The sequence below is a fragment of the Mugil cephalus genome, chromosome 23 (genome assembly GCF_022458985.1).
Source record: "Mugil cephalus isolate CIBA_MC_2020 chromosome 23, CIBA_Mcephalus_1.1, whole genome shotgun sequence".
NCBI classification, from domain to species: domain Eukaryota; kingdom Metazoa; phylum Chordata; class Actinopteri; order Mugiliformes; family Mugilidae; genus Mugil; species Mugil cephalus.
The window spans coordinates 5,987,982-6,015,862 of NC_061792.1; the positions used below are offsets into that span (position 1 = coordinate 5,987,982).

A 27,881-nucleotide genomic window follows, 5' to 3' on the forward strand; every position below is an offset into this window, starting at 1 on the left:
TCGTAGTTTGCATCGTTTATTTAAAAACATACTCGCATACATTTACATTTTCACATTGAAAGTACATATGTTGGTGCATACAACATAAACTGTATCATTAAATTACAGGTGAATACATGCTTGTGTATGTTCTAGACAGGTTCATACATTGTTGTAGCTGTTACGTTCAGGCGTGCATCCTCTTGGAGTAGAGGTTCCTCATAAGATAGCCTTGTAAGATGAGGATATATTCAAAGAAAAAAACTGAATAACACAGGTCTGGTACAAAAAAATAAGAAATAAAAAAAAAAATACAGAAGAAACAGCAGAATAACAATTGTGTGCTAAATACATAGCCACGGGCCAGTTAGCTTAGCCTAATATAAAGACAGACAAAGAGCGTGACATGTGGAAAAGATATAGTCCTGCTAGCCACCTTTCTAGGTGTGTGTGTTCAGAAGGAAAGCGAAAGAAGGCTCTTCTCTGAAAGTGTAAGAACAGGATTAACTTCTGTTCTTGCACTTCCCACATTTTAAAGGAACAAAGACAAACAAACAAGATTACATTAAGATTATGGATTTAAAGATACAGTCACTGGTTACCAGTTATATGAATAACTGAAAAATATGAATATTTATGTATCATGATTGGCTCAAGAATAAGGAAATATAAGGTACTTTGGAATATAGTTTGACATTATAGTAGGCCTCACACTGTGTGCACTACCATGTACTATAAATTTGGGTAGTTGGGTAGTTTGAGAGTCACAGCTAATTCATAGCTTGGGAACAGCTTCGTTTCAATACTTTGAAGTTTGTTCAAACGGATTTTTAAACACATTGTGATGATGGTATGAAGGTGTGATTTTTCTTTCTGTGCTTGGGTGATCCTTTTCAGTGCAAAATGTAGATTAAAAAAAAAGCGGAGAGTGAACTGAAACAAGACTGAAAAAAAAAAAAAAACACTGCTAATATTTTATAAACTCACACGCCGTCACACTCTTTGTGTCTATGTGTCCTGGGGCCTTTCTTTCTGGGCTGAGGAAGAGGAGGAGGATTCTCTTCGTCGCCATCGACGTCGGCCGGTAGGGCCTGAAGGGGAAAATAAGACAGGGGGAGTTTAAACCTTCTGGTTCGGTGGTTTCCTACATACTGTAGCTGCCAGAAGGATCAGTGTCCTACCTGTGCAGGTCGTCTGGGGCTGGGCTGAGGCTGTTCGGTGGGGGGTTCCGGGAGCCTGCCGCGCTGCTGGTTGCGTTGCTTGGAGCGAGTTTGCCGAGGGCCGGTGTGGCCGGCTGGCTGCTGCTGCTGATGATGAGGATGGCTATGATAATCATGATCAGGTTGTTGTTGATTATGATGATGATGATGATGATTATTATGTGCCTCTTCCCTGGCCCAATGTAGACGCATCTCGTCCTCATCTATTGAGAGAAAACAGGCAAAGACGACAGGACAGATAAGAAGAAGCTACTTATATATACTATATATAGTATAAATATAGTATATATAGTATAAATATAGTATATATATAGTGAAGAACATGGACCAGTGTGTGGTTTGTGTGGAAGTGTTGATAACCACATGAAGTCAGAATATGCCTTTATGGCTTTCGATCACTACTGTTAGCAAACACTGAAAGCTGCGACAGCCTCTTAGTCCCAGAATTTCAATCATCTCAAAGCTCCAGGTGTAACATATATCGAACTAAGGTCACAGAAAAATAGTCGTATAAAATACATCCACCACATTATATTAGCATGGAGACAATAACGGCCGGATTAGCACAACCACATCCACATTCAAAAATGGAGTGGAAAGCATGTCGTCAATAAAGGCCCACACGTTCGGACAGTCACACCCTGTCACGCTCAGTTGTTCACATGATAACAAATGATGAAAGGGAACTGAGAGAGTTTAAATTAAGCATATTTTCTCACCCTAGGACAGCACAACCATTCATTTGTGAAGTAGGCGTGAATCGAATATAATAATGTTTCATATGTCTACAAAAATCTGACCTCAAAAAGTTTTTATGTGTAGCCCAAATTCCTTTTTTTTGGACATATAGTAATTCATGTGTTTGTTCTGTGAACATCAGTCAAATCTACCTTCAAATGCTTGCCAATGGCGTCATGCAAGTATATGTTTCATAATATGGCGCTATAATAAATGCTTATGTTTAGAGACATTAAAGTGGGCCCAATACCGATCCCTGAGGAGCTCCACATGTAAAAGTATTAGGTGTTATTCAAATTATTAGTGTATTAGATAGAGGATGGCTTCCAGTCTTAGCTTAAATTTTCTCCTACAGAAAGTTTTGTCTCAATTAAATGGCTTTGATTTGAACATGAGTTACAAATAAGATCAGAAATGATTACCTTTCAGCCGCAGTTGCCTTTTCCGTCTGGTCTGGACGCAGCAAATGATGACAATGATGATCAGCACCACGACAATACCTGAAGAGGATGAACGACAAAATGTGCATATCTTTCTCTTAGGATGCGATCTAGTGAAAGACACTGCCAAACACAAGAAGCCCAAACATACCTGCTCCACCTCCCACAAAAATCCAGATACTAACGCCAAAAACATTTTTAGGCAAACCTTGACAAAGAGAGAAAAAATATGTTAAGGGTTAATTGCTAAACACAGCTGGTTTGTTGTTTGTTGAAATGGAGAAATTCCACCACATAATACTCACCCAATACAGAGCAGTCTTGTGTAATGGGTTCACTGGTCTTGAAGTCGGCATTGTTGGAAACTTTGCAGGTGACTTCTTTGTGCAGTTCGCTAGCTGGTTTTGTCAGAGTTTTACCGGTCTCTTTTGGAAGTGGCTTGTTATCGTGAAACCATTCCAGAGTAGTGTGAGCCTGCAGGAAGATACAATTAATGGAGTGATGAGACGGCAATCGTGAACATATAGAGTCTCAATCATAGCAGAAAATAAAGCACAGGGTCAGACCACAAGGTAGACTCCGAAACCTGGACACAGGGTTCCTTAACACTGCATTCAACTCATTAGGAAAACATTCAGCGTTTGCTCTGCAATAAGAATATGCTGCACATTTGTTCTTACCTTCCCAACCACGTTGCAGGTAAACTGGACTTCTAACTTATCCATACACTTCATTGACACTGTAGGCTTCTTCACAGGATCTAGGTAGATTTGTTCCGATCAACATTATATTAAATCATTGCAAATAACATAACAAGGCAAACAAAACTGTGATCAGACTTAAAAGGTCTGGAATGATGGAATATCTAGTTTTCTGTTGATTACATTGTACATGAATGACAGCATCTGATGCATGGATACACTAGAACAGGGGTCGGCAACCTGCAGCTCCACAGCCACATGCGTCTCTTTCGGTCCTCTGCAGCGGCTCTCCGTGGGGAGCGGTGCGGGACGAGGACGCCAATTAAAGTTTTTCATTTTTTCACGCTAACTGCCTCAGAAAAGCGGTAACTGTTCACTCAATAGAAGAAAAAAAAAACAAGCAAGAGCTACGCAACAACTGAATGACACTAAATGCCACACTACTCACACTAATGGTTGTAACAGACATACAGTACATACAGTATCTGTCTATGGTTGTAACATCCACCAAAAACACTGAACTCCCACAGTGCATTGCAGAACATATAGTCTAGTCCTTGTTATCGAGTATTTAATTCAAATGTATTTTATTTTACTTCGTTAAATTTGAATTTATGATGACCTTGTAACATTAAAATAAAATGTGTTTAATTTTTGGTCGCTCAAAATATACGTCACAACTGCCGATGTGCGACACCCACCGAAGAGTCCAGCCCGCTATTTATTTAACTTTTCAATTTATGTATGCATAAATAAAATTTTCGTTTTATCTGTAGCAGTTCTTTCATTTCATAAATGCAGCACACTATAGATTTTTTATTCACAGCATAGAGGTAAAAAACGAGATATGCAGTGTTATCTTCATTTTAGATGTCAAAGGGGTTTTGTGGCTCCCAGTGTTTTCTTTTCTGTGGGAAAAGGGTCCAAGTGGCTCTTTGAGTATTGAAGGTTGAAGGTTGCCGACACCTGCACTAGAAGGTATTATCCACACCTAGCTTTTAGGCTTAAAGAGCACTCAGTAAGATTTATCATGACTTACTTAAACAGGAGGAATGACTTCCTCATGACAATTTGTTGTCAACCTACCCAATATGCATAAACGAATGGGTTTTCCGCCTGATAATACTTTCCCATCCTTGTCATGAGCCTCAAAGCGGTATACTCCGGAACTGCTTTTGTTCAGGTTTGTTAGCTTCAGGGATCCATTTGCATGAAGAACATCTGAGTTCCCTATGTTAACAGTGTCTCCTCTTTTACTGACGATAGCTTGATTGTCTTTGTACCATTTCAAGCTGTGTACTTTGTCTTTGAGGTTAAAAGGTATACTGACGGTTCCACCGGTCGTGCCATACAAGTTACAAGGATCCTGAGAACCTGTGGACCAGAAATGGAGGTGGAGAATAAAATCATGTTACAAAAAAGTCTTGAACAGTCATATTACAATTTATTCATAATTTGATGAGAAACCGAGCAACATATTCATGTACAGTTCAGATCATTAACATTGTTATTTCTTTTAAAGATTCAACAGGGACTTCTATTGGCGGCAGGATTTATTTTATTTATTTATTTATTTTTTTCAGTTTTGAAATTTGATAATGGTTATCTGTATATGTAGGAATGACCCTAAACACTAAAACAAGCTGAAGAAGAAAAGAACAAAATATGCAATGCATGAAGTTCTGACTTCCTGCGTGCCCCAGTTTCTCTTGGTGACCTTTCAGCTGACATTTCAAATCTTTTTATGTAGATCAAAATATTATTATTTCTCATTTAGGCTGATATCTATTCATTGCTGTTAATTTTCCTTTGACCTGATTGTTTTTGACGTTCGTCCACGCACCTTCAAACAGGTGAGTGTATGTTCAAGCTGAAAAGACAATGGTCTACGAAATAAACCCTGCAGATGATTTCCCCTTTCCTGTGAGCAGACGATGGATGATCTGTGCATTACATCCTGTTGTCGCAGCTCTGACCACAGTCTGCTCAGACGCCATATGCAGCTGAATGCACTCCCACATCAACTGTCGCAACATCCACCTCGGTTTGCGAAACACATTTTTTTGTAAATTTCTCATTGAGGTTAATGGAACTTTTTCAGTGGGGTGCAGGAGGAGAGAAATGTCTCAGTCAAATCATTGATTTCTAATTGAGTTTCATTTTCTGTGTAGGTTACCCACAGGAAATCAATGGTTACATGAGCATCTAATATCTTCGGAGGTATAACATCAATCACATCCTGTAACGACGAAGTAGATATTTGAATCACTAACAAAGATGGAGTGAATGTTCAGTTGCCGGTTCTGTATAACGTGGTCTACATGGTGAGGTAAATTTCTGGATCGCATTTGAGTTGTGCGCCAAGGAAGTCACAGCTCGTCGTAAAAGTTTGTCAGAAAATACTCATACACGATTCGGACGTATACTGTCAATTGGTTTTGCAACTTCTTTGACGTTCTGTCATCCATGGCTCAATTCAAATGGGATCACAAAAAGCGTCCGTCTCTCGCCATTGGCTACCACATGGTAGCCATGGTTGTCCAGGGCTGTATGGCGTTTCCTTTAAACTGGTCTGCTCCTTAACCAGATGTGTTTCAGACACAAAGGTCACTGACCGACTCCTTGTTACTTCTAGGAACGAAAGGCGTGTCACAAGACGGCATGCTTCCTCTAAACGTACATTTAGCAATAAATGTGAATATTTTTTAGGAAGAAGCATTGCTTAATTTTCCTCTGCTAAAGACAGTTGTCAACAACAATGAATTCAGTCAGGTTATATGAGGGTACACATGCTGATGAGACATTATCAGCTGTCTAAGATAAGACTCGGAACCACACCCTTGACACTTCACACAGGCTGAAGTGTCAAGGGTGTGGTTCCGGGTCTTATTATTTGAGACAGTATTTATTAACTTAAAATCCAGAATTAACTTGATAAATATCGTGATTAATCTTGTGAGATATATACATATGAAGCGATATTTTAATCATATTTCAGTAATTTTAGAGTATTGCTTCTTTACTCAGACTGAATCTAAAGGAAATGTGAATGTGGCAGCTTTTGTCCTGTCAACCTAAAAGCTTCAGGGGAAAGTGTGGATGCTCCCTGTATACGGGGCGCGCCTCATATCCCCATCGTCACGCCCCTGCAGAACTGCCTCTCGATATAACCTTTGACATTTAAAAAAATCTGAGTCAAAAGGGCACGAAAGAAACCGATTCTCGTTCGGCGTTTCCGGACCTACGATAATTACCGTACGACAATATCACTTTCGGTACGATCAATAATTCCAAACATCCCGCAATGTACAATAATTTGATACAGTGCTGTGGGTTTATTTAAAGGTAAAACTGCATTATAAGCGATACTGTTTGGTACGATTATTTTTCATTTGCCCTTTGGCAACACTGTTCTCGTTTGTAGTTTTGTGAGAGAATTTTTTAATTTGAAATGCCAAACTACAGGTGAATAAATATAGGGTTTTTCATCCTCAATGAATTTGTAAAGCACTGTAAATGCATTTTCTCTGTAGCCGTCTCAACTTTACGATTCACTATCATTATAGCATGTGTATTCATTCTTTGTTATTTTCGTTTTTTTCCTGTTCTTCACTGCTTCTGTCCGTCACCTCCGCTTAAGTGCATTTGCACCCCTTCCTGTTCGTCCTCTGCGACCTCACTTCACACAGACGTTACCACATCAGCAGATTCGCTCCGTTTTGCAGTTAGCGCTGCCGGACCATTTCTTTTGTCTAACTCCGAGGTATTACTGGCAGAGGTTGCAGCTCGTGTTCGCCCGCAAAAATCACACCTCCTCAAAGGTGCAAAAAAATGGCTACAAAGAAGCGCATGGAAAAACACACACATAGAAGAGACGAGTACAAAGAAGTGGTAAAAAGTACAGAAACTATTAGAGAACTCGTTTCATATCACTTGACTTTAACGAGAAGAGAAATTTCAGAGCGTTTCGTTGGTTCCCCTTTAGTGTGGAACTGTGAGTGATCAAAAAAAAAAGTATATAACTTTTTTTTTTTTTTTAATTCTTCACTTCTGCATCAACACCAACATCAACGGCAGCTTTCTAAATTCGAAAATTGAGATTTTGGAACTAAACCGAAAAGAAAAACAGAAACATAAAACACTATAGAAGACCATGATGATGGGACCACGATTGACGTTAATAACATGTAAAACAACAACGGGACAAATATCTGCAGTTGGAATTAATCATAAAGATTTGACTATTTATCTATTTTGCTTCAGAAATCATGAAAAACCTGTTAAGAAAGTGTAATCTGACGCTAATAGAGGAGTCAAAAAACAAAAACAAAAAAAACTGTAAAAGTAGATGAGATCCTTTAACTGGCTGATACTAACAAAAGAAAATAAGCTTTTGTTTAATGGCACAGTACCTGTGGAGGCGATGCAGGAGCAGAACGAGAGCACGAGAAGCGTGATGAGAGTGACGGGAGCCATCTTCATCATTGTCCCCATCGCGTTCAGCTGAGAAGAACAACTGCTTTCCATTATCTAAGTTGTTTCCTGTCACAGAGCAGACACTTATTTTATGTGTGTATGCGCGCTTATGGTTTTGAAAGGAAGTGATCCAAGGGGCCCCATCTACTTTCAACGCATGAGAACAAAGCGAGAGAAGCAAATGTCTTATTTAGAATAGAGACGCATGGCCCTGTTCTACTTTTGTAGTTTCAGTACCTATATTTAAACCAATGTATATAAAAATCTATATATAGGTGGTCAATTAAAGATCAAAAATACAAACACTAATTTATGACATGTTAATGTTTTAACATTATTTTGTTATTTAAAAATGTTGTAGACTAAAAACCATAATCGGTGTCAAACCACTTCCTCTTGTATATGTACCAGGCCGACGTTATAAACTCATTTTCTACAACTTAATGTGAACCAATAAAACTTAAAAGATAATCTACAAAAAGAGGAAATCAGGCATAAACCTGAGATTTCTTTTCATTTGTATCTTCAGCTTTATACGTCACTTTTAATACGGATTTTATTCATATTAGATTTTCATTTAAGAAGAGCTTTAAAAAATTTGAGCGCGCGTTTGCCATCGCTTTTGTTTTTTTTTTTTCTTGTTATGCCTATAGCTTCAAAGTCAAAAGATTAAACGTCTTACCCCTCGAGGTTTGACAGGATGGAACATCAGAACACCACCACCATCGGCACACTCCTTTAGAGAGTTAACTCTAACGAGGCAGAGTCTGAAAAAAAAAAAAAAAAAAACGTGCCTTACGTCACCTGCCGTGAATAATTTGTATTAATGCATAAATTGTGTGGATGGGGTTTGCAACCACAAACCAGAAATGGCTCAATTTTTCCAACGCAGTCGGTTTTAGTCATCCTTTAACTGTTATTAGGATGATGAAGACTTTTGGAAATGAAAAATGAATAACACGTCTCTGCCCCAGTCTGAGAGGAAGAACGAAAGTAGATCACCAGAATGACTTTAATTTATCTTTACCACTATATATATATATACACATAGTATATATACACACACACACACAGGATAAACAGTATATATAAATATCCTGTCTGCCAACCATGGAAGAACTTTAATTTTAGACTCAGGCCGATCAGACTGATTCATTCCAGATCATCAGGTGGTTTTCTAAGGCATTTGCGTGTACGAATGTCGACATGAAGACGTCGACTGGTCAGCCAGCTGGAGACGTGTCTCTCTATGACGCCCTCAACCCTCAGGTTGAGCTACTCAGCTGAAAAGCTGCTGACGGAGATTCATAAAGTTGCAAAGACGCAAGACGTGAATAGAAGAACTAGCGTCAGCAACCTTTCCCTCGTCCCATGCTAGTGCAAATGCCTAAAACCAAAGCCTCAGTGTTTATTGTTGGTGAAAAGAAATTACATAACAAACAACTCCTTGGTGTTCATTCACGCTGGTCTGCTTAAGCCTAATTTGGAGAATGTATATATAACTAAAGCTCTAAAAAAAATACTATATTTCCCATAACGCATTTACTCGTGCATTCGATTTAAACAGAATTCATATAAACTTTATATTATAAAGCCTGAGAACCAGACTGACTTCAGAAAGAACTGATTATGCCAAGATATACACATATCATTACTTCTAAACCGCTTAACTGAAGCTGACTGACAACAAATATGTCTTAGATAAAGATTAAAGTAAACAGTGAGTTTTTTCTTTTTACCCTGAAGAAGATAAGTCCTTTGTGTCTCTCACTTACACTGCCTTTTCATTTATTATAAACAGAGTATGCTCTGCTGAAACGCTTTAGGTGACGGTTGGTGGATGTGTCATCTAGTGCATGCTCTGGTGCAAAGAGTCTACGCGTATAGAGGCAAGATCTTGTGTAATAAAAAGACTGTAAACTGGGCTCAGCAGCGCAACGCTGCATTGTATTTTATGTCGGCGAGAGAGGCAGGCCAGTGCAGAAAAGTGACGAAACCCAGGGGAGCTATTCTTGTGAAGTCGTCACAGGAAATAAAACAAAGGTTAGTGGTTAGCGGTTCATGTGTCATGGTCACTCTTTGTCACCTTTCTTCCAGAGGATGCAGTTTAAATTTAATTTCATTTTCTGATTTGAAAAAATAAAAACAACGAGGTGTGACGAACTCAGCTTAATTATCGTTATGAGTTTGTGTTTGTTTAATATCTGTATCATCTTATTTATTCGTTTAATAAAGTCTTATTCACATGATGGCCATTCAGTACAGTAGAAAAACCCAGGAGCCACAAATACCAACACAACCAATATTATCAGTACTGCAGCAGGAAGCTCTCTAATTTTACCAGAACTGTACTTTAAAAAGCTTTATTTTATTTATGCAGTATTAATCTTTTTATTTTTATAACGTTTTTTCCAAGTGACAAAAACTGCAGTTCGTCAAGTGGCCACTCGTGGCCGCTGTAATACTTACTTTAGCTGGGAGAGGCTGAGAGCACGTTCACATTATATCAGAGGTGTCAAACTCATTTCAACTCATTTTCAACAGCCCAGTTTGATCTCAAGGGGGTCAGAGCAGCAACACAACAGCATTTTAACCTATAAATAGCGACAACTCCAAATAGTACATTAGAGAAGTGTTAACATTTAATGAACTGCACTAAAACAGAGCATGTAATGAAGAAAACGGACTTTTCTTAAGAAAAAGAAGTGAAATTTCTGTCTAGTTCTATACCTCAGTGTTACGTTTTGTCCAGAAGTCTTACTAAACCTCAGACTAGCAGTTACTTTTATTGGAGAAATTGCAGTTAATGTAATTTTTTCACTTTGCAAATTCAACACGTGGGCCAGATTAGAGGCCTTAAATGTGACACCTGTTCATTATGTGAAGAGTGATACTTTTCTAGTGGTTGTCCACAGGGTGGCACTATCATAATATATGTAATAACTGTGTATAGAAACATAAGGTATGTGAATGAGAATAAACTGATGACATTTGCACTGCTGCTTATAGACATGATGATATAATTCAGCCTTTAATAGCATCTGAAATCAATGACTAATCTCGAGCTGCTGTCTCGTGTTGACACAAAAGTCCTAATGCTCGTGACGACGGGGGATTTTGTTGTACTTATATTTAAAGCTGACAGACGGAAAGCACTAAGGTGCTTTTTTTCTTTTGTGTTTAATATTAAGAACGTCTTAAAATGACGTCATGAAATCATGAAAATAAGACATACTTATCTTGAGCTTTACATGACATGACGGCAAAGCTTGATATTAATTTCTCTCTTTTTTTGTTTCACTGAAAATGGAATTGAAGGAGTTAGACGCTTTTAAATGTCAAGATGCAGAAAGGGGAAACAGGTTGTTCAGATGTGATCTTGTCATGGAGTCAGTTCATGGTAGGACAGGCTGACTTTTTGTGTTCCAGTGAGGGTCACAGATGACCCTCTTCTGTTAAATGGGCCTTTATAAATAGAGCAGTTATTTTTCCACTGCTCCAGTCCAACTCGTCCGTACATCAGACCTAGACCACCGCGCTAACCCTTTAGAGACCCCAGCATCCAATCAAAAAACCTCTGCGCTGACCGCGGTGACCAATCAGAGCCCTTCGCATGACTTCATCATCATTATTACCAGAAGGCTGTAAATAACTGGAGCCAATCAGATATTTCATTTGGACTGCGTCAAAACCAAATGGTCCTAAGTCTAGTGTGGGCTGGGTGATGTGATGAAAAGAGTGACTGTCCTTCAACTACAGAACATTTAAACTGCAGCCCGGGGACCAATCAGTCAGTTCCTGTGGTCCTAGAGGATGTGTTGTGCAAATGACACGACCTCTGACTCATCTGAACACACACGACAAGCCATGTAACAAAAGTAATGTTACCCCAAATGCTAATGACATACTAGGTCGTACTGTAACTCCCAGTCCTCCATTACATCTAAATTTGCTGACCTGAGTTGATTTGAGACAAGAATCCAACGTAAATCCGCACATATTTACTTTTCCAAACATAGTGGTATCGACGTGGCGATGCGCTCGAGTTGCACGACACCTTTCAGACAATGTAAAGGTCAATGTGGTGCAGCGTGAGACGCAATAATAAGGCAAGGTCCTTGTTAAAGATATGTTGACGTTGACAGCCGGCTGGAACTGTTCGCACACTGCCTTACATATCCTGCATGTTCCTGGAAAGTGTAAAGGAGAATAGTGCACCAGAGTACATGTCTGCTGTGTTATCTCCTAGCGGTATTCTTTTTCAGATGGATCTCAGTGGACCAATAAGTGTCAAAAAAGCTTTGTCCCCTGTCAGCCTTTCCGACAGAACTAAATGTCTCCGGGTTCTTCTTTCCACTCGACTTCTGATGTGGTGCTGATCTCTTGCCAACTATTTTGACAAGGATATCTGTCAGTGTGTCGCGGCAATATCACACCGTACACGTGAAGATAACTGAGGAACTTTCCGCCATTCGTATCAACACACGACCCCCGCAGTTAGTCTTTGCACAATGGACACAGGAGACAGGAAACTCGTCAAGCCAAAACCACTAGATAGACGTCCAGTTTTCAATTTTCGTCACCTTGCGTGTGAGGTTTTCTATTCTGCCACACAACTATGTCACCATCTGATGCATGGTACACTATGTCATGAAATGAAACCACTTCTAAACACTAAACACAAGTCAAGCCTATTGTAGAGAGAATAGGGTTCCTTTATATAGACTCGATGTGATGACACAATATTGTATAAATGGAAAGAGTGCCAACTGTGCTCTAATGACAGCCCGCTATAGAAACATACAATGTAGGCGTTTCCAATATCAATTTTTATTGCGATTAAGGATGTCCGATAATATCGCCCAACTGATAATATCGGCCGATATTAGCCTATTTTTGTAATATCTGTTCATATCGTAATCGGTTTTACCACCGATAATGAAAACAGATAACACAATCAAACCGCACCCGGAGCCAAAACAACAACAGAGTGTAGCTAGTGTGGCTAACAGGTTGTATGCTAACTAAAATTAGTCTGGGCAAAAAAAAAAACAACAACACCAAAAAAAAAAAACGTCTGCATATAGCGGTATACCATATTGGTTGATATCGGAATTGGAAGTTAAGAATTTGGACAATATCGGACATCTGCAAAAAGTCGATATCGGACATCCCTAATTGCGATATGTAGATTTTGTGCATTTCTAGGGGTAAACCTTACACCCTGACTCATTCACTAAAACATCTTTTTGTCAACTGAAGTGGAGACAATGCTTGTTAAGAGACAGTTTTGGTGTCCATTCAAAAGTCCAAGGCTAAAACAACTGCAGTGAAGGGTAAATTCAAAGTCATTAGTCTGGGTTTTTAGTGGAGAACAATATCAACCTCACACCCTTCAATTGTGTTTACATGCTTTCTACTACTGTGCACGATTTCCTGCTTTCATCTCAAACTGTGAAAATAAAGCCATCTTACAAGCAAGAACAGAAAACCCAAACTGACACAACCCAAGCTTTGATATTAGAGTAAACATCAGATAGAAGGCCCCGGTCGATCTTGGTTTCTATTTTCAGAGAAATAACAAGTGCGTCCAAAAATCCAGTGCACTGGCTTCGTGTTATTTTTAGAGGCACGAATGTCCCGGGGCATTCCGAATTTGAGCGATTGTCGCTGAGCATCTCTGGGGAACGGCGTCCTTCGGAGGCGCTGGATTTGAGTGATTACACTGCAGGCGTGACAGGGGACAACGCTGATCAGGTGCTGCCAATTTCAGAGGTTTTATTTTCGGGAGGCCCGGCAGCATCTGTTTTATGTGGTTTTATTCAAGTGGCGCGATGCGCTCCTTTGGGTGCACTGGATTAGTGGCGAAACGCTCACATGCCGTGGCTACTTTAGGCTGGTGTGTTACTTCAGTGGATCTGGTTGAAAGACATACGAGTCCTTTTTAACATTAGGTGTGTTTGATATGAACTGACGGAAGGCGGCCAACTATTGTAAACTATTTTTAGAAGGCTGGGTGTGTTTATTTTAGTTCGATGGATGAGGTGTGCTGGCTTTGTGGATTGTTTCAGGAGATTTGACAGGTGGATACCTCAGACTGGGTGTGGCTGCATGTTTGATATTAGATCAGGACGACAGATGAAGTGAAGTTGAAATGTTTATCTTGGTTAAACTGAGAATGTTTGATTTGTGTATATACTGGGAACACAAGCAGCTGGGATTGTGTTCAGTAGCCTGGGAGAATTTCCTGTGGGACTTTTGATCCTTGAGGAGGACACCCTTTATCACCCTGTGAGCAGAGCAAAGCTGGACGCCTGCAGCTGGGAAGAAAAAAGTCTAGCTTGAGGATGCCTCAACAGGCTGGGTGCCAGGAGCTATGAGATTAAGTCTGATGTGTCCATGATTCCTTCAACCATCGCGCAAGGATGCACTCTGAAAAAGGTTCTATGAAGGATTTAGCTCAGAAGAACACTTTTGCCATATATAGAGGCATTTAAATCAGATCAATTCTTTGGGATACAAGATGTGGGGTCTGCAGAGTTCAAAGATGAGCCCTTTGGATTTCATTGTGGGGCTTGTTTCAACCAATAAAGAGGAAAAAAAACATCTACACACCTAATTGGATAGTCCTTCAACCAATCAGAGGCATTTTGTCAGAAGAAGAAATGTATGACTACGTTGCTGTTGCTTTTCGGTCCACCCTTATGATTTTTCTCCGGACCAACTTACCCAAACACAAAGTTTACTAGATTTTCCGCAGAGGCTAGGGGTTAGCGATACTGGGAATTCTGGTATCGATCCGATGCCAAGTCAGTGCAGGGTTGGTATCGCTGATATCGCTGACCATGATCATTGAATAACTTTGTAATTTTGGCTTTAGTTAGTTATATGTCTGTGAAGGTTCTCAGTGACCCAGGTCATGATAATCCAAAAAAGGGTTGAATAAGGTCAGCTGGACTTGTAGAATTTCTTGAAGACATTTCACCACTCATCCGAGTAGCTTCTTCAGTTCTGATAAACTAGTGGGAGGTTTAAATAGGAAAAACTCTGTGGGTACCACCCACCCGAAACTTGCTTGACCACAAACTGGGGTCACTAATTTCCATAATGGCTGGTGCTTTAGTTAGTTGATTATGATAAAACACAATTGCTTCAGGCAAATAAACCTAAAAATAAAAATCCTTCAGAGAGGGGAATGTTGGCTCATTAATTTACCACCAAAGAAGTGAGTCTGCATCCTGGTAATTTTCTTCTCTTCCGAGTGTCTTCAGTAACAGCATTTCAGTAACAGTACTGATTTAATCGCGCTAGTATCGATACCGATACTGGTCTTGGTATCGACATTTAGATCGATAAGCCCAGCTCTACCAGGGGTCTCTAGATGGCTAGCCCTTACGACAGACTTTGCAGTAGTTTTATTTAAACATTATGTACAGCCTAACCTTTACCCACAGTGTACTATTTTTGTTGCTAGCTATGGGATGAACTAACTAGTAAACCAGCTGCAGTATCCTTGTAATCACATTATTAGTGAGCATACTGATGCAGCAGGAACACATCCTTTTCCTCTCCTCAGTGGGACTCATGACTCATTTTAACAGGGCTAAACTCTTTTTTTAGATCTTGACTAGACGGTCTTGACTGGGAAGGAGGAACTTTTGACATATTTTGCCGTACCTGTAAGACTATATTATGTCTATAAATGTCCGATAAAACCTGTGCAACATTTACTTTTAAGAAAACTTTAACCCACTTAAATCTTAAAATTACATCTTTCTTCTGAACCGAACCTGAACATCAGTTCAGAAGAAGTTTGATGTGATTAGAGCGGGTTTCAGAAGATAAATGTTGTGTGTTGGATCGGGGCCGTGCTTCAGAAAGCCCATATCAGATAAACCCTGTCTTAGACAGAGGCCTCTGGGGAGAGGCTAGTCGCGGGCTTCGCCACATAGCTGTCTATATCTGGAGAACAGAGAGGGAGGAAGAGAAAGAGTGAGAGAGAGAATGTGTGTGAAGCTGCCAAAAGCAGCACTAAGTCATCCAGGGTAAACACAGATGATGGGGTAAACCCTCCTCTCACCCCATTTCAGCCCTAAAATGCCATGAATATATCCACTTACCTTAAGACCGGTGTGTATCATTAAGAAAATGACATCAACAAAAGCCTGGTAATACATCCGATGATGTTATTAATTAATATGCAGGATTATAGCTCTGGATCAAAGGCATTTGGCTCAGGACAGAGCTATTGTTAGTGAGTACTTCCTTCCGTTTGGTAGCCCCTGACATATAGACACAAACAGTTGTGCTTTATTTTAAATATATAGCGGGAAGATCATGTGCAGATGTGTGCTTGCATGACAGGGAACAGATAATACCTTAGATAGCTTCCTTACACAGGTGAATATCAGCTAGTGTCTCCTCTGAGGACACTACTTCCTACAAACATTGTTGTGGACTGAAAATAATCAGGTCAACGCCTCCGTTAAATTCGGTGTTATCTAAAACGCGGCCTACCTCTTTGCTCAGTGAAGACTGGCAGCAGGAGGAGTCTTATCTGTTTTCTCTGGTCTGCTGTGGTTTTCGGCACCAGTCTAGTTGTTTCTCTCCCTCTGCATCTTCCTCTGTTTCTAGTCTTGAGTCGGGGCCGTCTGGTATTTCACCATGTAAGGCTGCGGAGCTGGACCACTCCTGGGACAAAAAAAAAAAAAAAAAAAAAAAAGAAAAAAAAAAGAGTGAAGTATTTACATGGTGGAACAGTTTTCATAATTAATTTTCAACCGGACGCAGAGGCTTGAAGTCATGATGAAGACGACGCCGATGAAGAATTAATCATTTACACATCGTCAGGTATATGTATTAATCATTATTTGATAAGGCTTTATAAAACAGGGCCGGGGTGATTGTGGTGCCAACACAAAGTTTTAGCGAGAGAGCAACGGTCTCTTATCCTATGATGTCACCGCACAACACAATTCTTAAAAGGCAAACAAATGAGACAGTTTCACTTTCTCCGGGCCCCGGCTCTGTAGAGACGATGACGAGAGACAAAACCGATTTCCTCCATGGCAGCAAAACACATCACAGGAGCCTCTATAAACTTTTAAGGGGGATTAACGCTGAAAGATTCACTATAAACAGACTGGAAAACACCCTTTGCCTTAGCGACATAAAGCAGCGCATGCTCTTGTGTGTTCTGTTCAATAACAATATGTGACCACGTTAGCGTCTCTGCTGCATTTAATCCAGTTAGCTCACTTTTTCTGCCTTATTATCATTATTATTAGTAGTAGTAGTAGTGGACCCGTCTCCCAAAGGACGCTTCACTTCATCTTTGGCAGTAATACAAGACAGTGCTATTGTTTCGAGTGCGTATCCACAGTGGAGCAGCGAGTAGGAATAACAACAAAGCTGACTTCCCAGTACGTGAATGACAGCTCGTTTACATGCAGACTCTCCATATAAGGCAGATGCAATGCTTCCTGGGTCATGGCAGGGGAGTTATTTTTACTTTCTCCTGGCTCTTTTATTTTTTTATTATTTTTTTCAAACCCCTTCTCTCTTTTGATATCAGCAAACGTGGAATCAAACGTGCCGTTTTGATCAGTGGAAATGTGCTTTGGAATGATCCGGGGAACATTTCTCATATCCCGATTCTCTCTCACATTAGTAGAGATGAGATCGAGTGAATAGAGTCCTACTTTACTAACAGGGCTTTAACCGCTACCTTTTATCTTTACGTTGCATGGATTGCTTCTTTTTGTTACTTGTTCATGAGCAAATTGCAGCCCCAGTGAAAAATTGCTGGTTGCCATGTGTACACATTGACCACTGCAGGGGGCGCTAATTCAGTAATTCAAAGCTTGTGCGTGTTTGCATCTCTGGCAAGCTTGTATTTTAATCTTGTTTTTTGTTTGCAATTCCCCCAGTTGCAACTTCCAGCTTCCTCTGTAAAAGTAGTTTATTTTTCTTTCTGCGTTTTTTCCCCTGCGCGTGTCACATAATCACAATGAGGTCAATGAGGGGTGGGGAGGGCATCCGCCACTTAGGTTCGGAAAAGGCTTTTCCCCTCCATTTCTTGTTTCTTCCTGTTACAGCCCTTGGCACCAATAAACACAGCGTTGAGTTCGACTGGTACGACTTTATTCATCCGTTCAGCACCCAGTACCGTGAAACTAAAACAAAAACAAGCAAACAAAACAGTCAATTAGCACACATTTGATGCATCTTAACACACATGACATTTATAATTCACAAAAACTACTATAGTAGGCCAGTTTCCTTAAAACACACACATACACTCCCAATACCACACACCCATAGCCCTTTTACAAAATAGCCACTAATATCTTTATATAACATACCTCTCTTCGCCTACCAAGGGTGCAATTTTAATTCAAACAGTCTCATCAAACAGCGACATGTACCCAACCTGGACCTATTTGTTCCTTTAGTTGTCTGCACTCCCGACGATCACCTGCTGGAGCCATGCCGACAAACTGCCGTGTGACGTCACCATCCACCCTCTTCCCTTTAAACTTTACGCAGCGTGGTAACCCGGGAAAATGAATAAAATATATATACGTATAACAATAAATCAGACTGCTGGTCACTTACACTTCCAACCGTCATTGTCATTGTCCGAGGTTCGTGCTTCAGGGCCTCGGGTCTCCCGGCCTTACTGCCTCCCTAGCGCCAACATTTTGCTTCACTGTTTCTTCACATTCTCTACTCCACTTGTTTCCCCCTTGATGGACATCAGGCTATGAGGAATCAGTCCTGCAGGTCAAGCGTTTGCCATGTTTTTTGTTCACCTTTTATCAATATCGGACCATCTGTGTATCTGTCTGGTGGTCCCCGTTTATTAAGATTCACCTTGTTGTTAAAGTTTCTTGACTCAGCCAACTAACAAGCAACTCAGTTGGTCCTCTAAGTTTGACCATCTCCCATTTTTCTGAATCTTTAATGATATCTTTTAATTAGGGGTGTATTGACTTTTTGCCGATATCCGATAACCGATATTGTCCAAATTCTTGATTACCGATTCCGATATCGACAGGTGTTTGTTTTTTTTTTTTCGCCCAGACTAATTTTAGGTAGCAAGCAACCTGTTAGCCACACTAGCTACAGTTTTGGCTCCGGGTGCGGTTTGATAGGGTCATCAATCACGCGCCGGTAAATGTCTCAGTATCCCACAAGCAGCAGCAGCACAATCCGGGCATTATGTTATCTGTTTTCATTATCGATGGTAAAACCGATAACGATATGAACCGATATTACAAAAATAGGCTAATATCGGCCGATATTATCGGTTGGCCAATATTATCGGACATCCCTTCTTCTAACTGATCTGGAAATTTACAATCTAAAATGTTTATGGGTGTTATACTCACACGTCTGCTCTACTGAATCTGAAGAGGTGGGGGCTAACTCCTCAACACTAAGGGGAGGAGGAGGAAAGGGGGGGCTATGTGAGGGCACTCATGTCTACACACAAGGTTTTTTAGATGCAGTGCTCTTCTGCATTCACACACGCTTCCTCTCAGCACTTTCAACTGCATCGCGTATCATACTCACTCTGACTTTTCAAGCTCTTAACAGTCTCCTCATGCTACACCCCAACTACTATTCTTGTGCTAACCTGCAGTTATTTGCAACTTTATTTACAGCAACAAGTTACACCCAACTTGTTTTCTTACAGTTCAGCTGCAAGGGTTAACCCACAAGTGAGAAAAAAGAAACAACACAAATGACAGAGAAAGAGACACACACGAGCACGAGACATGGGAATGGTGCAGCTCCGGAACTCACTGAGGGAAGGGGTGATACACATACACACACACACGCGCGCTTAGGTCAACGCACTTGCACACTTTCACTCGGTTCTTCAGCACACGTCGTTTGCTTCAGACAGAAAGAAGTGTGAAAACTCCCCTAATTTAAAACTCCCCACATTATAATCCCCATTAGTGATGTTCGATACCAGTGATTTCCTTTATAATCGGATTCGATATTGAGTAAAAATTCAGGCTGGTATTAGCGATACCAATCCGATACCGCTGCTTTGTGTAAGTACCCCTAATGTGTCTGTTAAACCTAAAAAAAAGTAGTGTATTTCAAATCATAGCTTCATAAACAATACATTCCACCGTGTTCCTGTTAGTGATACCCTGGATGACTGAAGTATCGAAAGTATCGATATTTTGATTTGAGAATCGACTTCAGAGCATAAAGACCTGGTATCGGAAGTATCGATATTTCAGTATCGGCTGGTTGTTGCCTTCCATGTCTTTCTTTCACCACACCAGCCTTATCTAATGAAGTAAAACTTCACATGTATTAAAAAACAAGCTCTGTTGTTATAGATTTATGCAAAGCCCCATCGCTTTGGGCCCATGTGTGACCCTTAGCAATGAGCTTCATAGTGGAAGCTTTTGATCTAAGCTTCCAAACGCCCGATGGCGCTATCTCTGAGTTCAACCCAGTTCTTTCTATGAACTAGCTTCCTGATATCAACAAGACACTTGTTCAAATCAACAGTCCCTAGGAGCAGCTTCTCCTACCGCGACTCTTTGGCCAGAGCTGCTTCAGACCAATTAAACATCCATACAATTTGGGGTGTTCATACAGTCTAGCCCCAGCACAAAGAAAGAAACTTGCATTCAGTTAGACAAAAAAAAATTGTCATACCTTTACATTTTGGGCCCAGGCGTTCCCACTTGTGTGCCAAGATCGACAAGTCGACGCTGATCCAGTCCCTTCGTGGTCGCCAATTACGTTGTTGACTGTTGACTCTAATTTACCAATTACTATTACAAGTCACACAGAAGTCAAGAAACCAGGCGAAAGCCACAGAATTGTCCTTCCATACAGCCTTAGTGGTATTTTATTTCTCACAGGCAAGTGAGAGACAAAGTGAAACTGGAACAACCCAACAACAAATATCTGGGGTGTAGTTTATATAGTCTTGGTGCGTGTGTTATGATTTGTGCTGCGATAAATGACGTGCATGTGTCCTTGGCAATGGAACTGTACTTTCCTGTTTTTGACAAAAAGTTGGCACCTACTGTTGGGGTCACGTGGTCTTGCAACACCCTGCAAGCACACATGTACATACGTTTTTGGAAATTCCATGCAATTGTGAAATATCACTCTTAGGTCTTCAAGTGTAACTTCTTTTAGTACAGAACTACTTAGTTTTTACAAACTTAAAATTGATTGGTTCCATAAAAATATGCAAGTAATTTTGAGTATTGGGTCATTTTGGTACCAGTTGTCCACTAATGAAGGCCGTGCTTTTTATTGAAAGAAAGAAAAATTCAGTTGCCGTGCTTAGTGTCTATATAAAGCCAGAACATTTGAAGGTTCTTCAGAGACAAAAATGGCTAATACAAGGAACCCAACACAGGAATCACAGCTAGAAGATACAGATTCTCAGCCAGGAACGGTACAGCTGCCACCAGGTCACCAGGAAGTGCAGTCCTTCCACTTTACAGAATTACTCACGAACCAACAGCTTGGAAGATAAACCAAGATCTGGGCGTCCAAGCAAGAAATGACCTCATCCTGATACAAATGTGCTGGGAAAACCCCCAAATGACCCCACAGAGGTCCAACAACACTGTGCGTGGTCGACTTTTAGATCAGGGCTTAAGGTCCTACAAGGCTGCCAAGAAGCCCTTGATCAATGAGAGACAGATGTTCGACCCAAGAACACAAGAACTGGACAGTCAGGGATCGGAAGATGATTCTGTGGTCAGATGAGTCCAGTTTGCAGCTTTATCTTCCTCCTGCTAATAAAGGGTACGCAGAAGGCCAGGCCAAGCATTATCTCCAGCATGTACAGTACCTACTGTCAAACATGGTGGAGGCAGCATCATGGTTTGGATGCATGAGTGCTGCTGGTGTTGGTCATCTCACTGTCTGTGGTGGCACATTGAACTCTGCCAAATATTGCGCTATTCTCCAAACCCACGTGCACCCTTCAGCAGGTGCTCTGTTCTGTCGAGGTCCAAACTGGATGTTTCAACGAGATAATGCCCCTTGTAACAGATCCAGGACCAGTAGAACTTGGCTGCAGGAGCAAAGTATCCAGGTCTTTAGTGGTCAGATCAATCCCTGGACATGAGCCCAATTGAAAATCTGTGGTGGATTATCAAAAGGTCTGTTTCAAAGCGCAAACTAAAGAATTTAGAAGAATTAAAAGTAGTAATTCAAGAAGAATGGGACAAGATTAGCCTTCAACAGTGTGAAAGGCTTGTGGGGAACATGCCAGCCAGGATTAGAGCTCTACTGCGTGCTAATAGCAGGAGTACTTGATATTAATTTGATGATGTGATGGTTTATTTATTTTTTGACAACATTCTGTTATTTGTTTATACCAACAACTGACATACTGAAACTGTCAAGAATTTAGTTAGTCAGTATTTCCTTACAACCTATTTATCAAATAATGTTTATCGATGTTTGCATATGCAGAAATACAGCTTTTCTTCAACATTACCTGAATAAAATAATTCTAGTGAGTTCATATAACAAGGTTATTAGCAAAATTATTCAGTCAGTGGTGCCTCAACAATACAAGGATCCCAGAGGATCAATTCTCCGGCTCTTCACTGGCGTGATCAAGGCCAAACTGTATATTTAGAGGCACCGTCAGCTGTTCACAGACACCAAGCTCTCGCCAAGTGTCTATCATGCTGCCAGGATAATGAAGACAATAAAGCTCAGAGTTCAGCTGTGGTAGCTGACAGTCTGCCAGACTGCAACTGGGATGCGTTCACAGCTACCACATCATAAGGAAAGGACAAAGCGGCCAAACATGAGGACGCCATTATGAAGATGATGCTCGCTACTACTTTCCCACAGGTTCAGGAAACTGGTTCATTTCTGTAACTACGATTAACAGATGTCTCCTAAATGCCTCACATTTAAGCCTGGCAAAAAAAAAAAAAAAAAACAGATGAGAGGAATATGTGCACGTTCACCCAAAAAGAAAATCAATAAAGACGTATAATGTGACTTTAGGCAAAAAGTCATACTTCCTGTTACTTCGTGTTAATATCCTTCAGCCAACGAAGCCGGGCAAAAAAGACACTACTTCACTGTTGTTGCAAAACCTGCCAGGCTTCTAAAGGCCTTTAGATGGTGATGTGTGTGTGTTTTACTCAAATTTACGTTCAGTTATTGTGGCTCTGCTACTTTCCATCTCACTCCACTGCATGTTAGAGACACTTTTAATTACTTTGCAAATTATAATGGATGATAAAAATGTATTTTTGATACTATTTATCCCGGGGAATAGATTACCAGTGACCTGGCGGTATTTAAATCAGATCCACCTTGGCAGATGAACAGATTAAAGATTGATTTAATGATTTCATCCCTGGTCTAAACAAGCGAATAGTCCAGCGGCATCTCGACTTTGCGCTCTAATATCTGTCCAAACTTTGAATTGTAGCACATCCTTCATAATTCTTAAGCGACAAGAGGCAGAAAAAAAGCCACAAATCAAACAAAAGTCGCGGAAAATTAAAAACTCACCCCTAAATCAGAGATGTCGATTCACACTGGATTAGTTTTATCAGAGTATCTCTGTGTTAGGAGAATTATGGCAGGCAATTTTCAGTGTAATTTCTTATTTTATTAGAAATTACCAGAGGTCCACAGGTAAAACTAGTTCCATGCGAATAGCGCTGAAGACTGATCGCTAACATTCCTCAAAAAACAAACAAACAAAAAACAGCGCTACAGTGGAAGATGCTGCAAGTGTTCACTAGACCTGATACAAACCTGGTATCCCCACTCCACTAAAGTCTGTGCTGGGATGTCTCGCTCTCTCTCTTCCCCTCCCTCTCTCTGTTGCTCTCTCTCTCTCTCTCTCCCTCTCTTTGTTTTTACAGGCTTGGAGAGCCCTGCATATCTGACATTTCTCTCCCAAACTCCAACCAGTGCTGTTCTCATCTGAAAGGTAAGAGCCAGCATCTTTCACGGTTTGTTTCATTTAAGTCGGATGTAATTGTAGAAAAGCTGATGGGACGCTAATGATCATGACTGATGATACGTATGAGATAAAAATGCTTAGAAGAGCGTGAAGAAGTATTGCTGATTAATAAAGGTTCTTATAAAAGAATTTCTGAAGTTAGATAGTTAAGTACTTAAACGGACTCTTTAGAGTAAATGCGGCGGTTCCACATTCTCACCGAGACATCCTTTATCCTAATCTGAGGATGTGCTGTGTGTTGAGATAGCGAGGAGCCCTCTATGAATCACTGCTTCTTATAAAAAAGTCATTGTTCACATACAATAAACACAACTCGGATCGGGCGAGCGGGGGGGGGGATGGAAACTGGACCAAACCTCCCAGAGGGATAAACACTCGTCCCCGCTTCTTAACATTCCCATCCAAAGCACATGATTTTATTCCAGATCCCCCGAGGAGATAAATCAGCTCCATCTGAACACTGATTTCTTGGCTTGAAGTTACAGTAGCGTATATTCATAAATGAAACCTGTCATTTCCCAGCGAGTGTCCTCCTTCTCTGTTATGACAGATGTTTGACGGGATGAAATGCAGAATTATCAATGTGTGAAGTGTCATTTTATTTAAATATCTAAAGAACTTAGTGAATCTTTAGGGGCTTTTCTATTCTGACAAGATTTCTGGAGGATTTCAGACTTGTCTTTACCCTACAATGACCTTTCAAGGAGGTCACTTCCAACTATTAATATATCTGGTAGAAATGACGAAAAAAGAAAAAAAGAAATCCATTTCTTTTATTCTGGCTCCCAAACAGCTGTCATCACCATGTCCCAATTAGAATAACAGGTCAGCATCAGCAAGCCCATGTATGTCTAACCCACATTTCACAGCTGTCAGTCGTGTTCCAATACAAATCCAGAGCAGCTACCTCATTTATAACTACTGGTTCTGACTGAATGACGCAAAAAGATCAGTGGGAATATCCACAGGACTGTTTGGACCTCTAAGTCTCTACTTTAAAAGATGGAACTTCATTTTGCACCCCTCTGTTGGTCAGACTGGAGGGATTTCTCTTTGACGACAACAGCTGATTGCATTTATAAAAAGGACTACGTGGTCCTTTCACCAGAACAAAGGAGTAATCTATACTTTAATAGTAGTAATTATCTAAAAATAAAATGGGATTTGGGCCCGTGGTGTCCACGACAGAGATGAAACATGAGGCAGGATACTAAGTCACATAATAAACGGCAAAATGAACAAAAGTTGTGGCTGATGAAGAGTCTCGAGGCTTGTTTTAAGATATAAAATATGGGATTTTGATTCAAATGATTTGAAACGAACCAAAGAAAAGGTTTTTATTGGATTTTTTGACAAATTTTAACCAAATTTCTTGAAAGCGTTGTTTTGTTCGTTGGCTTTCACTCACGGTGGTTCGCATATGAGCGTTAACATTTGGCTTGTGAGCATTTATAGCCATGGTATGCCACATTTAAAGGTCCACAATCACCTTGGTGATGATGAGAAATTAAAGGTGCCTTGGGGTAGCATCTAGTTACACACACACACACACACACACACACACACACATATATATATAATGTGTATGTGTGTGTTTTACTCAAATTTACGTTCAGTTGTTGTGGCTCTGCTACTTTCCATCTCACTCCGCTGCATGTTAGAGACAGTTTTAATCACTTTGCAAATTATAATATATATATATATATAAAAAATGAGTGTGTGAGGCTGGGAAGATAAGGAAAACCTACGATGGATGCTAAACAGAAAAGCAGCCAACCCCTTGAGCCAATGTTTTGTTTGTCCATTCCGGGCTGCTGTAGAAACATGGCAGACACCTCTATGGAAACATATGAAGGGCTCATACTGAGCTGACAAAAACACAACAATGTTGTGCCACCTGACTCATCCAGTTGCTTCAACTTGTCCGGTTGCATGCCCTTAGTGTATGGGAATAATAAAGACAGATTAACCAATCACTGCTAGCCCCTGACAGAGCAACAGCTGCCTCTTAAGCAGCTCTGCGAGATGCGCCGAAGAACAAAGTAGCTTGTGTTGACAAAGAAATGGTTTGTCGGGTAATAATAGTAGCTCAAGAGATGTGTGAAATGTGCGCTGTAGACTTGCTGACTCTCAAATGGCATTAGATGGAATAAAACCCCAGTTTATTGACTGTCAACATTTAATTCTTTCACTCTTCTGTGAACGAGAGGATTATACACACACGATGATGATGATGTGGCTCAGAGTCAGCCCTCGTAACACGTAATAATGTGAATGAGGACGGCACACGTCACAAATTGCCAGCAGAAGCCCATAGGGTCGCACTACGAGCTGGACAAAAATGCTAAAAGTTCTCCAACGCAAATTGAAAATGAAGATGGAGGGGAGAAGATAAGCGGGAGGCTTCTGGTGGAACCGAGCTGATCAAGAGCCTCACAGAATGCCAGGGATTATGGAGGTTTACTGGCTTTAGGCCTAGCTTGGGCTGTCGTCAGGGTTAGACACGGGATTTAAAGTCTCACTCACCCTTGTATGACACTGGGGAATTGAGGATGTTTGTTAATATCCTAAGAAAGCCACTGCTTCACCGTCGTTGAAGAACCTGCAGTTCTTCTAAAGGCCACTAGACGGTGGTGACAATTACAAACTGTCCTTTAATATTGATGATATTAATGAAAAAAGGGACATTAAAGTGAGTCAAAGGTTTTGGATTGGATTTGGAACCTGAATGAGGTTGAATTGAGCAGCAAGACTGAACCGAGACACAAAGATGGACAAAGGAACTTTAGAAAAACATCCCATGCTTCTTGAAATAACTTAAGTCAGCTTGTGATCTAGAGTTTCTGCTTCAGATGTTCATCCCAAACTAAGTCCCAAATGCAGGTAACTTAAGACTGTGTTCATCCTCAGGGTTACCAAATCAAAACCCAAAACCACCTTAAGTGGAGAGCCCCTTGACATCCCACTTGAGTCAGGACTGAAGTTTGGTCTCTTCAAGCAGACTGCACTTCCCACAGAGCGAAAAGGTTGTCCCGTGGGAGATGCGTGTGCATGTGCAAAAGTGTTAACATGTCAAGCGATAACGGGTGACTCAGAGGCTGATTAAAGGTGGAAGGAACAGAAGTGAAATGATAAAAATAAACGTGTTGAAAAGCGTGTAGAGAGCTTCAAATGCCTGATGCAACTGCTGTTTTTGTTCCTGATCCCATGGGACGGCAAGGAAGCGAGACGCAGCTTACAGGTGAAAGGATAGGGCCTATTGAATGTCATGGGCTCCCTTTAGCGCCACCCTAAGGTCAAACCTCTAACTTTGCCCTCAGGACATTTAACACCCAGATTATCTCTCCAACACCAGTATCAGTAGTAATAAAGCTACAGGAATCCCAACTGTTTGACTTTGGTTTTTATGATATGTAAAGAACAATGTGTCCAGCAAGGGGCGCCGTTGTAATCCTAACGCAAAAAGCACTGCAACCTTGTCACTGTGACTTTGATCTCAGGAAAGTCCCAGATCAGATAACAAAAGGGATTTAACCAAGTGAGGAAGAGTCTGCAGCTGCACTGTGAAGCTCTTTCACCTCACACCTCACAAAAGACACTGAATCATCCGCAGTGCGCCCTCAACTCAGGAAACAAAATACCATGACGTAATTGGAAGACAAAAAAAAGTTTCAGCGCCAGTCGGTGCTGAATTTGGTATGTCCGGCTTGAAAGTAACAAGTATTTTTGGTGTAGTAATTAAAAATCTTAGCTTGTATTCGGAAGTCAATTAATAACCCTCTTTGTACCACCATGTCCAAGACAAATGCTCTGTCACAATGTGGTCATGGTATTTATTTTGCTGCCATTCTAGCTTGGGTCTGGCTTAACACATCGTCGGGGCTAAGCTGGCGCCTCTCTTATCATCACACCTTGTTCTATGATACAGAAAGGTCACATATCTCAAAGCAGGGACTTCACCCAGAGGAGGGTGCTGGTGTGCTTTTGATTTGAAACTATGGAGCGCTGAACAGTACTATCATTGTTTTTCCCTCTTCTTTTGTCAGAAGAAGGAACTCCTGCTGCGTAGCCCGGACTTCATGCCACACTGCCTAAACCGCCTGACTTCTCTCCAGACAACCAGGGGCAGACCAAATACAAAAACCGATTCCGCCTCCAGCCGGGTCCCTCCCCGCTCAGCGATAACAGGCCCAGCAGCCTGACCGAACTCTCTCAACCGCAAACCCGACCCGATCAAAATCTAGCCGCTCAGCCGCCTCCATGGAGCGCGTTCAGCACATGACCAAGTCGGCCATCCGCCGGGCGTCTCAGATCGAGGTGAACC

At 40.9% G+C, this 27,881-nt stretch overlaps 1 protein-coding gene and 1 long non-coding RNA gene across 2 annotated transcripts; one reads left to right on the plus strand and one right to left on the minus strand.

Moving 5' to 3' along the window:
- On the minus strand, window positions 1-20,490 carry si:ch211-132g1.1 (T-cell surface antigen CD2). The gene is made up of 11 exons (XM_047576038.1): window positions 20,245-20,490; window positions 16,072-16,245; window positions 8,237-8,321; window positions 7,491-7,581; window positions 4,165-4,452; window positions 3,058-3,137; window positions 2,683-2,851; window positions 2,529-2,585; window positions 2,360-2,437; window positions 1,161-1,402; window positions 1-1,070 (listed from the first exon to the last, which is right to left on the minus strand). The coding sequence occupies exons 3-11, from the start codon at window positions 8,261-8,263 to the stop codon at window positions 963-965; spliced, it is 1,140 nt and encodes a 379-aa protein (XP_047431994.1). The 5' UTR covers window positions 8,264-8,321; window positions 16,072-16,245; window positions 20,245-20,490; the 3' UTR covers window positions 1-962.
- Window positions 18,883-27,819, plus strand: LOC125000588. Its single transcript, XR_007111336.1, has 3 exons — window positions 18,883-19,376; window positions 23,457-23,524; window positions 27,604-27,819. It is a non-coding gene; the product is annotated as an uncharacterized LOC125000588 (long non-coding RNA).
- Window positions 27,820-27,881: the final 62 nt, after the last annotated feature.

Excerpts from the sequence above, each read along its gene's own strand:
- si:ch211-132g1.1 (XM_047576038.1), bottom strand. The coding sequence starts at position 8,263 with ATGTTCCATCCTGTCAAACCTCGAGGG. Across the intron at positions 7,582-8,236 it reads ATCCTGTCAAACCTCGAGGG|CTGAACGCGATGGGGACAAT; the intron begins GTAAGACGTTTA and ends TGTTCTTCTCAG. Across the intron at positions 2,852-3,057 it reads CCTGCAACGTGGTTGGGAAG|GCTCACACTACTCTGGAATG; the intron begins GTAAGAACAAAT and ends ATCTTCCTGCAG.